Source organism: Rhinatrema bivittatum, chromosome 15 (assembly GCF_901001135.1).
Source record: "Rhinatrema bivittatum chromosome 15, aRhiBiv1.1, whole genome shotgun sequence".
Lineage (NCBI taxonomy): Eukaryota > Metazoa > Chordata > Amphibia > Gymnophiona > Rhinatrematidae > Rhinatrema > Rhinatrema bivittatum.
Window position 1 is genome coordinate 26,042,134 of NC_042629.1, and position 13,510 is coordinate 26,055,643.

The 13,510-nt window shown below is 43.4% G+C and overlaps 1 protein-coding gene across 3 annotated transcripts in view; it reads left to right on the top strand.

Annotated features, from left to right (window-relative positions):
• Positions 1-1,243: 1,243 nt before the first annotated feature.
• DNMT3L (DNA methyltransferase 3 like) overlaps positions 1,244-13,510 on the top strand; it is a 93,610-nt gene continuing 81,343 nt past the window's right edge. For all 3 annotated transcript variants that reach the window (XM_029578818.1, XM_029578820.1, XM_029578819.1), the window contains exon 1: positions 1,244-1,438. In XM_029578818.1, coding sequence (XP_029434678.1) covers positions 1,285-1,438 — 154 coding nt within the window. In that variant the 5' untranslated portion in view covers positions 1,244-1,284. The remainder of the gene's footprint in view (positions 1,439-13,510) is intronic.

The window sequence follows — 13,510 nt, forward strand, 5'->3', positions numbered from 1 at the left end:
GCAAAACTTTAATAAAACGTTCAAACATAAATTGGCTGTGTGTACATGCGTATATGATTTTCTATTGAGATGCACATGTGCGCTTGAATGCCTTCTCGAGTGCATAAATGGGGGGAATTTTAGTAGGTATGTGTGACTACACAATAGGCCTTTTTCCCAGTTCACTCCCAGTTTGCCCCAGTAAAGGAGAGGACTTCCTAAACCCCTTAGCTAACTTGATCCCATTTTATCCTATTAGTCCCGAGCCTTAAAACCCTGCTGACCTGCCTCTTTTTTTTTGTTACACAACCTACATGCTGTCCATCGCAGAAGTAAAGTTATCAGGTAGGGGACCCTGGCTCGCACTTGGCTGCGTAACTACTTAAGCGCTGACTTCATGGTGCAGTCCTGGCCCACCCACGTCCTGCCCAGACATCGCCCATTCCCCGCCCCTTTTAGTGAGAAAAATGTTTAGGCATTTACCAGAAGATATGTGTGTGCCCACACGGGTTTTAAAATCCACGCAGCATACGCCAGGCTGAGTCACGCGCTTATCTCCCGGCTTTGGCACGTGTAGGGCTTTTAAAATGGACCAGATTATGTCTGTTTCAGGTAATATATTCTTATATTCTTAACCCACTCACGTCGTCATATGCTTGACCAAATATTCTATTCCAGAGGGGTAAATGCAGATTTGAAATTGGAGGAAATTTAGGTGTCATTACTCTGGTTTCTAGTTACTTTCAAAGATATGAATTCAGCTTCCTTTCTAGGTCCCTTTCCTTGAGTAATTTTTGTTGGTTTGGAAAGAGTAGAAGCAGATAGTTTGGTACACATTTAAAGTAATGAATTGAGAAAAACTATAGATTTCAACAATACTATTATTTTTTCATCATATTGGCCTGTGCTTCGCAGCCCAAAAAGACAACAGACTGTGTTTTCTAAGCGCCAAACGCTGAGATTATGCATTGTAGAAACCAACTGGGTAATTGATTCCTTCAATTATCGTTTAATGAAAAACGTTTATCACACTGTAAATGTGATTCTGAGCACACATTTCCGAAGGGATTCAAGAGTGAATTGCTCAGAAACACAGCAGGACTCGATCCCCCACCCCCTTCACAAAGCACAAAGAACAGCAAGAAGGACGAAGCGGGAAGCTGTCCAGTCAGGTGCGCAGTGCGCATGCTTCAAAGCTTTTGGGCGTGGGTGGTGCCGTGAGATGCGCTCTGCGCATGCGGGAGGCGCGGAACTAGAACGATCTATGAGTTACGCGGTGCGCACGTGAAGGAGGTAAGCGGTGACATGAGCGTGTGGCAGGAGTGCGGTGCTGTCATGCGGCAGCAGAGGGAGGAGCTGGCGAATGAGAAGGAAGAGGAAAGTAAAGCGGAGATAGTGTACACTGTACCCAGTGATCCGGAAACAAGTGAAACTATAACATCCAGTGAATCGAAGACAGGTGAATTTAGTATATAAATCTGAATTAGCAGAGGTATCGGTGATATTGGTTCTCCTCCTCCCTAGCTCCTTTAATTTAATAGTCGTTACACTGCTTTGACTTCAGATCACTGCAACAAAATAAGTTGAATCTGTATTAATTTAAATGACCAGTATTATGTCATGTAAAATTTTGCCCATATTGTTCTTGATGAGAACCTTTCTGTAATCTATGCAAGTATGATTAGAAACAATAAGCTTAGTTTTGCAATAGCCTCCCATTAATGTGGACTATATTCAAGATTACACATGATTATTTTCTTTTGAGATATATACATGAATGGTGGTGTTACTTTGATTGTAATCAAAAATTTTCCTTTTCTTTATTCATTGTAAAATGTTTAAGAAACTTAATAAAATATAAATTAAAAAAAAAGAAACAATAAGCTTTTTACTTCTGGATCTTAATTGATCTTATATGAGAAGAAACCTTTCAGATTTAAATAACTAAAACATTCAAATCTTTGGGGTCAGGTGGTGCTATTGTAGCAGCAGTGTGCATATGAGCTGGGTTCCCACGGTTTCTCACATTAATTTACCTTGTTGAAGGCATTTTTTTCTCCATATATTGCGGTAGATTTTAAAACATACGCACGCGTTTCCATGTTTGCACGGTTTCCAGCCCGCGCACATGGACCCGCTAATTTTATAACATGCGTGTGCCCTAACTAATGCTTCATTAGTATCCTTCAAATATATCTCCTGCTGAACCTTGCGCTGTTGAGCATCTGTCAGCTTTCCCCATTGATTTAGATTTTAGATTTTTTTATTAGGTTTTATATACCGTTACTAAGGACCCATTGTAACGGTTCACAGCAATCATAAAACATCATGCTATATCAAATACATCATAAATACCTAAAATACCTAAAATACATCAATTCTAATTCTCAGTGGATCTAATTCTCAGTGGAGCACAGGACTTGGTGAGAGAGGTAACGGTGGTGGGGCCGCTTGGCAATAGTGATCATAATATGATCAGATTTGATTTAATGACTGGAAAAGGAACAGTGTGCAAATCCAAAGCTCTCGTGCTAAACTTTCAAAAGGGAAACTTTGATAAAATGAGAAAAATTGTTAGAAAAAAAACTGAAAGGAGCAGCTACAAAAGTAAAAAATGTCCAAGAGGCGTGGTCATTGTTAAAAAATACCATTCTAGAAGCACAGTCCAGATGTATTCCACACATTAAGAAAGGTGGAAAGAAGGCAAAACGATTACCGGCATGGTTAAAAGGGGAGGTGAAAGAAGCTATTTTAGCCAAAAGATCTTCATTCAAAAATTGGAAGAAGGATCCAACAGAAGAAAATAGGATAAAGCATAAACATTGGCAAGTTAAATGTAAGACATTGATAAGACAGGCTAAGAGAGAATTTGAAAAGAAGTTGGCTGTAGAGGCAAAAACTCACAGTAAAAACTTTTTTAAATATATCCGAAGCAGAAAGCCTGTGAGGGAGTCAGTTGGACCTTTAGATGATCGAGGGGTTAAAGGGGCACTTAGAGAAGATAAGGCCATCGCGGAAAGATTAAATGATTTCTTTGCTTCGGTGTTTACTGAAGAGGATGTTGGGGAGGTACCCGTAATGGAGAAGGTTTTCATGGGTAATGATTCAGATGGACTGAATCAAATCACGGTGAACCTAGAAGATGTGGTAGGCCTGATTGACAAACTGAAGAGTAGTAAATCACCTGGACCGGATGGTATACACCCCAGAGTTCTGAAGGAACTAAAAAATGAAATTTCAGACCTATTAGTAAAAATTTGTAACTTATCATTAAAATCATCCATTGTACCTGAAGACTGGAGGATAGCAAATGTAACCCCAATATTTAAAAAGGGCTCCAGGGGCGATCCGGGAAACTACAGACCGGTTAGCCTGACTTCAGTGCCAGGAAAAATAGTGGAAAGTGTTCTAAACATCAAAATCACAGAACATATAGAAAGACATGGTTTTAATGGAACAAAGTCAGCATGGCTTTACCCAGGGCAAGTCTTGCCTCACAAATCTGCTTCACTTTTTTGAAGGCGTTAATAAACATGTGGATAAAGGTGAACCGGTAGATATAGTATACTTGGATTTTCAGAAGGCGTTTGACAAAGTTCCTCATGAGAGGCTTCTAGGAAAAGTAAAAAGTCATGGGATAGGTGGCGATGTCCTTTCGTGGATTGCAAACTGGCTAAAAGACAGGAAACAGAGAGTAGGATTAAATGGGCAATTTTCTCAGTGGAAGGGAGTGGACAGTGGAGTGCCTCAGGGATCTGTATTGGGACCCTTACTGTTCAATATATTTATAAATGATCTGGAAAGAAATACGACGAGTGAGATAATCAAATTTGCAGATGACACAAAATTGTGCAGAGTAGTTAAATCACAAGCAGATTGTGATAAATTGCAGGAAGACCTTGTGAGACTGGAAAATTGGGCATCCAAATGGCAGATGAAATTTAATGTGGAAAAGTGCAAGGTGATGCATTTAGGGAAAAATAACCCATGCTATAATTACACGATGTTGGGTTCCATATTAGGTGCTACAACCCAAGAAAGAGATCTAGGTGTCATAGTGGATAACACATTGAAATCGTCGGTTCAGTGTGCTGCGGCAGTCAAAAAAGCAAACAGAATGTTGGGAATTATTAGAAAAGGAATGATGAATAAAACGGAAAATGTCATAATGCCTCTGTATCGCTCCATGGTGAGACCGCACCTTGAATACTGTGTACAATTCTGGTCGCCGCATCTCAAAAAAGATATAATTGCGATGGAGAAGGTACAGAGAAGGGCTACCAAAATGATAAGGGGAATGGAACAACTCCCCTATGAGGAAAGACTAAAGAGATTAGGACTTTTCAGCTTGGAGAAGAGACGACTGAGGGGGGATATGATAGAGGTGTTTAAAATCATGAGAGGTCTAGAACGGGTAGATGTGAATCGGTTATTTACTCTTTCAGATAGTAGAAGGACTAGGGGACACTCCATGAAGTTAGCATGGGGCACATTTAAAACTAATCGGAGAAAGTTCTTTTTTACTCAACGCACAATTAAACTCTGGAATTTGTTGCCAGAGAATGTGGTTCGTGCAGGTAGTATAGCTGTGTTTAAAAAAGGATTGGATAAGTTCTTGGAGGAGAAGTCCATTACCTGCTATTAGGTTCACTTAGAGAATAGCCACTGCCATTAGCAATGGTTACATGGAATAGACTTAGTTTTTGGGTACTTGCCAGGTTCTTATGGCCTGGATTGGCCACTGTTGGAAACAGGATGCTGGGCTTGATGGACCCTTGGTCTGACCCAGTATGGCATTTTCTTATGTTCTTATGTTCTTAATTACTTCACTCTCGACGCATATCCAGCATGGCTCTCTGCTTCGACGGCATGGGAGAAAGACTGATACATCACGAATTTCCAGCATAGCTCTCTGCTTCAACGGCAGGGGAAAAGAAAAACTGATACTTCACGCATATCCAGCATAACTTCAACGGCAGGGGAGAAGGAAAAAGGATTCACACTCACAAAGCGGGGAGTAGCTGGCTTGTTACGGCGGTTACTACCCCAAACCAAATGTGCCTGATACTTCATTTTCGATGCATAACCAGCATAGCTCCCTGCTTCAATTGCAGGGGAGAAGATAAACAACCAATAAGGGCTGTATAACATAATCTGGGTAAAAACAAATGGGCATGGGTGTAGCTTGCTTATTGCGGCGGTTACTGCCCCTACTACCTCTAACTAATCAAGCTAGATATTTCACTTGGATGCAGCTCCATCACCGCTCTCTGCATTAATGGTGGGGGTGCAAGGGAAATAGAACCAAGAGCTAAGAGAAACAGATAAGTATGAGAGAAAAAAATGTGTGAAGCTTGCTGGGCAGACTGGATGGGCCATATGGTCTTCTTCTGCCGTCATTTCTATGTTTCTATAAAATATATCATAATTAAGCTAAAAATACATCTTAAATAATCCTAAAACTTCATAATAAAAATAAAATAACTAAAAGTACTATGTAATTAATCTAAAAGCAATTAGTTAAGATCAAATCTTAGTTTAAAAGCTGCTCTATCTCCTTTTTAAAGTTTAGCGCCAGCAGCCTGGTTTCTCCCTGGTTAAGGTGGAGCCCATCCCTTTGGAAAAGACTCCTCCTTCCTTACAAAACTGAATCCCTCTTCCTTGCACCATCATCTGGAGCTCTCCCTGCTTCTGGGGACCTGTGTGTGGAACAGGGAGCATTTTAGAGAATGCTACCCTGGAGTTTCTGGATTTCAGCTTTCTACCTAAGAGCCTAAATTTGGCTTCCAGAACCCCTCTCACATTTTGCTATGTTGTTGGTGCCCACATGTACCACGACAGCCAGCTCTTCCCTAGAACTGTATAAAATCCTATCTAGGTGACATGTGAGGTCCACCACCTTGCATCAGGTAGGCATGTTACCAAGTGATCCTCACACCCATCAGCCACCCAGCTGTCTACATTCCTAATAATCGAATAACCAACTATGATGGCCAACCTAACCCTTCCCTCCTGGGCAGTAGCCCTGGGAGACATATCTTGGTGCGAGAGGACAGTGCATCCCCTGGAGAGCAGGTCCTTGCTACAGGATCATTTCCTGCTGCACCAGGTTGATGCTGTCCAACCAGGAGACCTTCCTCCTCCAAGGCAGCACCAGGGCTGCCAGACTGGAATTGGGTCTTGGCTACTATGTCCCTGAAGTTCTCATCTATGTACCTCTCAGTCTGCCTCAGCTCCTCCAGGTCTTCCACTCTAGTCTCTAGAGATTGGACTTGTTCTCTGAGAGACAGTGTTGCAACCGTCCCCTCCCAACGGCTTCACTCCACCTACCTTTCTTTCCTGGCACCTCCTTTTGCTGATGATGGACGACCGGCTTGGGTGCTGCCTCCCACCATGCTCCGCCTGTACCTTAGGGCACGTGCGCCACGCGGCCCTCTCTCTTATTTCCTACTTAGAGCGAACCTCAGGGGCATCCCCCTGTGATGAAGTCACGCTGCCTGGATATTTAAAGCCTACGTTGTTTGCTAGCCTTTGAGTTAGCAAGGGATTCCTTATGGATGGGATTCGCTTTCCGTACCCAGGCACTCTGCCTCCAATCTTCATTGGACTCTTAACGCTAACGGGGTACCCACTCCTCGGGGGCCTCACTTGCTTTTCAGGTTGCTATCAGGAAACCGGTACTCGCTCCTCGAGGGCCCATGTTGCCTGACTCGCTGCCTGCTCCTACCTTCTCTTCTGCCTGGAAGGATTCGCTATCTTGAACACCAGTGAGTATTACCATCTTCACCTCAGAGCTGTTCCCTGGAACCAGGTACTCGCTCCTCGAGGGCCTGCCTCTGTTCCAGCCCTGGTGCCATCTCCTACATGGAACCGCTGTGTGAGTACATCACCTTCAAGCCTCTCAGCTCTCAGGGATCAGGTACTCACTCCTCGAGGGCCTGCTCTCCCTATCCTGGGGTTCTCCATACTGGGGCTTTGTGCATATTCCACTGTACTCATTATTCTCAGTTCTTTCCACTACAGCACTGCTATTGGAGGAGTCGCTTTTCCAGCGCCTGAGGGATACTAGCCCAGCCGGGCTACTTTATATACTCACCACTGCCACCTCTGGTGGCTTCACCACATTGTTTAATAAAAGATCAATCTCTGTGTTTGTGTGTCCTCAGCTGAGCCTGACCTGTGGCCCCTCACGGGACCTCCCCCCATGGGCGTGGTCAGCTGCCACAGTGTCCAAGGGTCCATCCAATCCTCACTAATTATAACAGACAGGAGCTCTTTGCACCAGGTGCACACATACACTCTTTCACCAGCAGGTAAAAAATCATACATGTGACTCTCAATGCAAAAGACTGGAAGATCCCCCTCTTGCTGCTGGGCTGCTGCCTTCATCTCAAATTTGTTCAGTTCCTAGTTAAGTTTAGGTTGCTGTGGGAATAGGAATGTGTATAATTAGGATCCTTTAAATGTATTTAGTATATTCATTATTTATCTGGTAGTGACCTACATAGGGATGATTAAACTGTTGATAAGACGTGGGGAATTGCTAAATTTAAATTAAAAGGCTGATTCAATTTTTTTTTTTTGTGTAAAAATGTCACCTGCCTATAAATCAAAGGATGAGCTAGGGGTGGGAGGGAGGGAAAGACAAACATACAAACTCCTGGTTTTTGCCTGCCCTCTGACTAGCTATATAAAGAATAAAGAATATACCCCAGTAGTTTACTTCTCCCCCAAAACGTTTAAGTTCTAAAATTTCCCCAAGGAGTACTTACCGATTCTCTTCAGCCACCAGCAAGGTCCTCTCCTCTCACTGCTCCCACTGGATTACAGCCAACGTGTAATGATAAATGGAACCTGCTATAATGAAAGAATGGTGTTAAGTGGAGTGCCTCAAGGATCGGTTTTGGGACCGGTTCTGTTCAGTATCTTCGTTAGCAACATTGCAGAGGGGTTAGATGGCAAAGTTTGCCTTTTTGCAGATGATAGATCTGCAACAGAGTGGACATTCCTGAAGAAGTAGAGAGAATGAAAAGTGATGTAAGAAAACTCGAAGAGTGGTCGATGTTTTGGCTGCTGCGATTCAAAGCCAAAAAGTGTAGAGTACTGCACCTAGGGTACAGTAATCTAAAGGAGCTATATATGATAAGGGGTGACCTTAGGACCAGGAGAGGGACCTTGTGGTGATTGTGTCTGATGATCTGAAGGCAGCAAAGCAGTGTGACAGAGCAGTAGTTAAAGCTTGAAAGATGTTGGGCTGCATAGAGAGAGAAATAACCAACAGGAAAACGGAGGTGAGAATACCTTTGTACGGGTCCTTGGTAGGCATCACGTAGAGTACCGTATCTCAAAAAGGATAGAGACAGGATGGAAACGGTCTAGAAGAAGAAGAAGACCAAAATGGTGTGGGGTTTATTTCAGAAGACCTATGAGGAGAGGCTGAAGGATCTAAATATGTATACCCTGGAGGAGAGGAGGTACAGGGGAGATATTATACAGATCTTCAGACACCTGACAGGTATTAATGATGCACAAACTTCCATCCTTTTCTGTTGGAACGGAAATGGTAGAACTAGGGGTCATGATATGAAACTCCAAGGGGAATTCTTGGAATGGCTTCCCAGAAGAGGTGGTGAAGACGAGTAGAGTAAATGAATTCAAAAGGGCATGGGACAAACACTGCGGATCCCTAACGGCTTGAGGTTGGAAATGAAAAAAGGGGATGGGGTATATCTGCTTGGGGGTAACCTGCACAGAGCGGCAGTTGCCATCATAAGCAAATTGCTGGGCAGACTGGCTGGACCATTTGGTCTTTATCTGCCATCAAATACTATGTTACTATGTAGTTGCACTTTTATATCCAAGTAAGCTAAAGGTCTTTACCAGTGGCAAACTCAAGCCAGTTCGAGATGTGGAGGAGTTTCTCAAGTTAGTCTGAGTCTAATGATTGAAGCCTGGCCATGTATACTTCAGAATGCCCATCATCGCGGCATTATTAGAAGATTGCAGGAGTGCAACAAGAAACACTGTGCCTAAAAAGACTGCACAGTCTTATGGACTTTAGTTTTTGTTTTTATTCATGTTTTCTTGAATTTGTTTTTTACTTTTGTTATGTGACCCCCCAAGGATTTTTTCTTTCGCTGGACAATTCAATGTCTGCCTACTGTCAGGAACTAATTTCCCTATATATCTACCCATGTTCAGGGCGTTTGTTTTTTTTGTCTCTCTGTCATGGATGCACTTTCTAGGTCTTCTGCAGCTATTTCTTGGATTCTTTGCCTGTTGCTGGGCCCATTTGCACTTGCTTTGCGTTCCTCTTTTCATATACTTCATGTCCCTGCAGGCTTTGTGCTTCTCAGATATCTCACTACTCACCGAAGGATCCTGTGATCAACGTACGAGTCCTGCGGGGCTGACAGTCGGAGCCTGCTACCTGAAACATCATCAGGTTTAGTCACAGCACAGCGGAGAGCGGTGGTGTGCTCCAGTGTTCAGCATTGCCAGCCCTCTGGGGTGAAGATAGCTACGAATCTGCCATGGACGTCTGATGTGAGCTATATGATGCACTTAAAAGAACTGTTTATTTATTTATTTGTTTGTTTATTTAAAACTGCTTCTATACCGCATGCTCAGAAACGAGATCGCACAATTTAAAACAATTAAGAACATTAAAATTGACGTAGTCACATACACCAATAAAATCAATAAAAACTAAAAATGGACCTAACATACCCAAGAATAAAATGAATAAGAACATAAAATTAACATCATGCCAACTACCTGAATTTCTTCCACCTGTCGCTCAATGGCTGAACATGAAACCATGATCAGTGACTATCCCCCAGAGGTCAATTTTCTGGAAAAGTGGGTATATTTGGGAGCACTCTGCTCCCTCTCCTTTCATGGGTCCATTGTTGTTCTTACCTTCGGCAGGGATCTTATTTTTATTTATCGTAGATGTGCAGGGAATGAGGTGCGCAGCAGGAATCTTTCTGAGTTGGGGAGTCCTTTGTTGGGCTGCTGGGGAGAGGGGCAGTGATTTATTTACTTAGCTCTGTTTTTCTTTTCTGTCTTCTTTTTCTTTTATATTTTGTTTTTTTTCTTTTTGGGGGGTTTCAACGTGTGCTACTTTCTGGTGAGGGGGGAGAGTATGGAAAGTTGGATTTTATTGGGGCAAGGGAAGGGGTCAACCTGTTAAGGGGTTGAGATGGTTTTTGAGTGTAGGAAAGGGGTATCGAGTTATCTCCCACCCTCTTCTCTTTATGCATTTGGGGATGAGTTGGGGTGAGTTTGCAGTGTACAGAGAGGTCTCTATTTCACCTTTTACTTTTACCACTCAACTCCTCTTTAAGGCTATTGTTTATTTTTGTGCTTACAAAGGAGGCGATCCCTTTATTACCACTCAGTGATTGCTAGGGAGGCAAGTTGGATGTTGCAGTTGAAAAAAGAAAATTGGGTAAGAGGCAGACTGCAGATATCTTTTGTTCGAGCATATCCTCCTTATGTCATAGTAATAAACGGCTAATTGTTAAGATGTTCATGTTACTTTCCTCCTTTCTTTGGTTAATGCTGTGTTACAGCCCGGCTGTTGTATTATACAATGAGCGACCTGAGGATTAAAATTCTTTCACTTGATGTTCAAGGGATAGCAGCACCCATGAAATGGGAGTGTTACATCTTCTCAAGAAGAATAATGCCCAAAATGCTCTGCTGCTCACAGCCACAGAGCATTCAAAATTCAGATCTAGCTGGGTCGGGCAGGTTCACAGCTCTTCATGTAATTCAAAGAGCCAAGGGGTCTGTATTCTAATGTATAAGAGCCTATCCAAGGACACAAGGTGGCTACTCCTGATCTGTGAGTTCTTTTCTTCCTGTTTTGTTCTCATAAATGTATACAGTCCAAACACCAGTCAGTCTTTCTACCTTCATATGTCCCAGTGCTTGGACTCATATGCTGATCTCCCTATTCTGGTGGGTCTGCTGGATTCAGGGCTGGTATTTGGTGCATGGAACCACAGGATTGTTTACAGAAAGCCACCTTCAGACTAAAGATAGCTTGCTGTGTGGCCCCACCCATGAGGATCCAGATTGGAGCCCAGGGAATTCGAAAGCAGTGGGAAAGGTGTTCCCAGCATTTAGATGGCATGGAGACCAAAGGAAGTTGTGTAATCCCAAGGCAAACCTGTGAGTTCTTCTCCTTGTGTATTAATGTTATATTTCTTGTTAAAGTTTGGAAGTCTTGTATCTTGTCTAGAAGCAGAAATCTTGTCTCCATGCTGTTAATGAAGAGAACTGCTGTGACTGAATACCTAGACTGGAAATGAGCTTTACCCAATTGTGCATTATCTCTTAACGTTCACCTGCAGTGCATAAGATAAGAGCTGTTATGTTATCACCATTTCTAAATAAAACCACTATTGCAACTTGTATCATGTGTGAATGTGTTGCAGGGGCCTTTAGACCCTGACCATAGGAGGGGATTAGAATACCTGTCTGGATTCCTCTAAGGACAGATCTGGTCATTCTCAAGCCTATGACCAAAATGGTGCCCTCTTGGCTTTTATAGCCAGTACAACTTACCCAGTGTCTAGAGTACAGAATCCTTCCAGGAGGAATCAGTCTTGTAGCAGAATTGACTTTTTTTGCTCTGCTTACCTGTTAGATAAGATTCGCTCCTGTAATAATACTTGGAGTTCTATTTCAGATCATCATTCCATTTCCCTATTTTATTCTCCAGTTCAGGTTCCTGCTCCTTGCAAATCATGGAGGTTGAAAACTTTTCCTGCTCTGAGCACATGGTCCCTTTGAACCCTTAGACAGTAACTTTCATACTGGTGCGTAGGCGCACATGTGTGTGTGTTCGTTGGCCCGCAGCCTGGGACGCGGCAATTTTATAACATATACCTGCATATGCGCCAAATTTTAAGTGGGCGAATGCATGTGCATGCAAATCCTGCTTCTATCACATTAGTGGGGGGATTTTAAAAGGGACGCCCCCAGTTTGCCCAGACAGTGGCTAGCTTTGCCAAACTCCCTAGTTTAAATGCCTTTACTCCCCCGAGTTATCCCCAATCCTTCAAGCCCCATAGATCTGCCTAGTTTTTAAAATTTTTAATCTTACACGACATCCATAGCAGAAGTAAAGTTATATGGCAGGGAACCTCTGCTTGTGCCAGGTCACAGGAGTATTTATGCGCACATTTTAGATTCCCGCCCCAAAATGCCCCTTGTCACGCCCCCTTTTTGAAAACTTCAGAGATGGCATCAATGGAGGATTGGCTCTCCTCGCCACAGGGTCGCTTTGGGGGCATCACAGCAGGAGAAGCTGCTGCACTGCCATGCCCGACACTGTGCATCAACTGGGACCAATGCTGATGCTTCCTTGGTTTCCCTTGGTGCTCGGATTGGTCCTTTCCTGGTGCTGAGGTCGAGGATGATGAACCCGACATCCTCGGCCTGGAGAAGCTCGATGATGGGCGGTCTCCGGCGTCCCTCTCAGCCGACAACCTTGACAGAACCAGCGGCCCCACTGATGTCGATGGCTCAGTGTCCATTGATGCAGCTCCGAGGTCCATTGATGCTAAAGCATTGGTCTTCTCCAGCCCGAAGAGATTCTCTGTCTTGTTGAGCTGTACCTTACGTCCCTTTGGGGTCATCCTGGTGCACTTGCTGCAACCCCGGATGTAGTAAAATGCCCCAAAGCAGAGGACACATCTGTCATGTTCGTGATAGACATGATCCTCATACACCTGGGGCACTGCTTGAAACTCAAAGTGGACATGTCGTCATGAAACAAAAGGGACGCAAGATTGAAATCGATGGCAGCGGCGGTCGATGGCGGGTAGGCACCGAGTGCACCGTTGCCCCGGGGGAATCAACCACGAAAATAAACATACGTCGAGAAACCTATCTAGGATGCTAATGGGAGAACCAAGAGGGGGGGAGGGACCCTGAATCAACCATGTGAGGAGCATGAAAAGGAATCATGAAGAAAATAGCACTTGAACATTGTGCAAACTTCGAAAAAGTTTAGCGGCTCATCCGACTGAGTTGTGAGGCTCCAAGGAAAAGAAGAGACTGAGGGAACCCCGCGTGGACATGTATTATATTGCATGCATGAGCATGTTTAATGAGGCTCAGTGAAAGTTCTAGAAATGTTGACACAATGCCGGTCTCCATCTGCTGATGACACCCATGTGTTAGGCCTGCCATCCTGCTTGTCCTCAGAGAACAAACACACCTAGTGGCTCCAGTAATTTCTCTTTATTATTTACATGTCAGGAGATTGCCTAATCACCATATGCTGATCTGAAGAAATTAGGAAATAAAGACCAATATAGCATTTCAGTTCATTAATTAATATATAGTTAATAATTGGTGCTTCCCACTCAGGTGGTCTTACAACATGCTATCAGCTTCTACCCAATAACGACCCTAATAACAGTAACTCTGCAGATATAGTAACATCAGGAATAATAATTTAGAGGCTGCAAGAAAGCTCTAGTTCTTTAGAAATGCTACCGTTAGCTGAAAA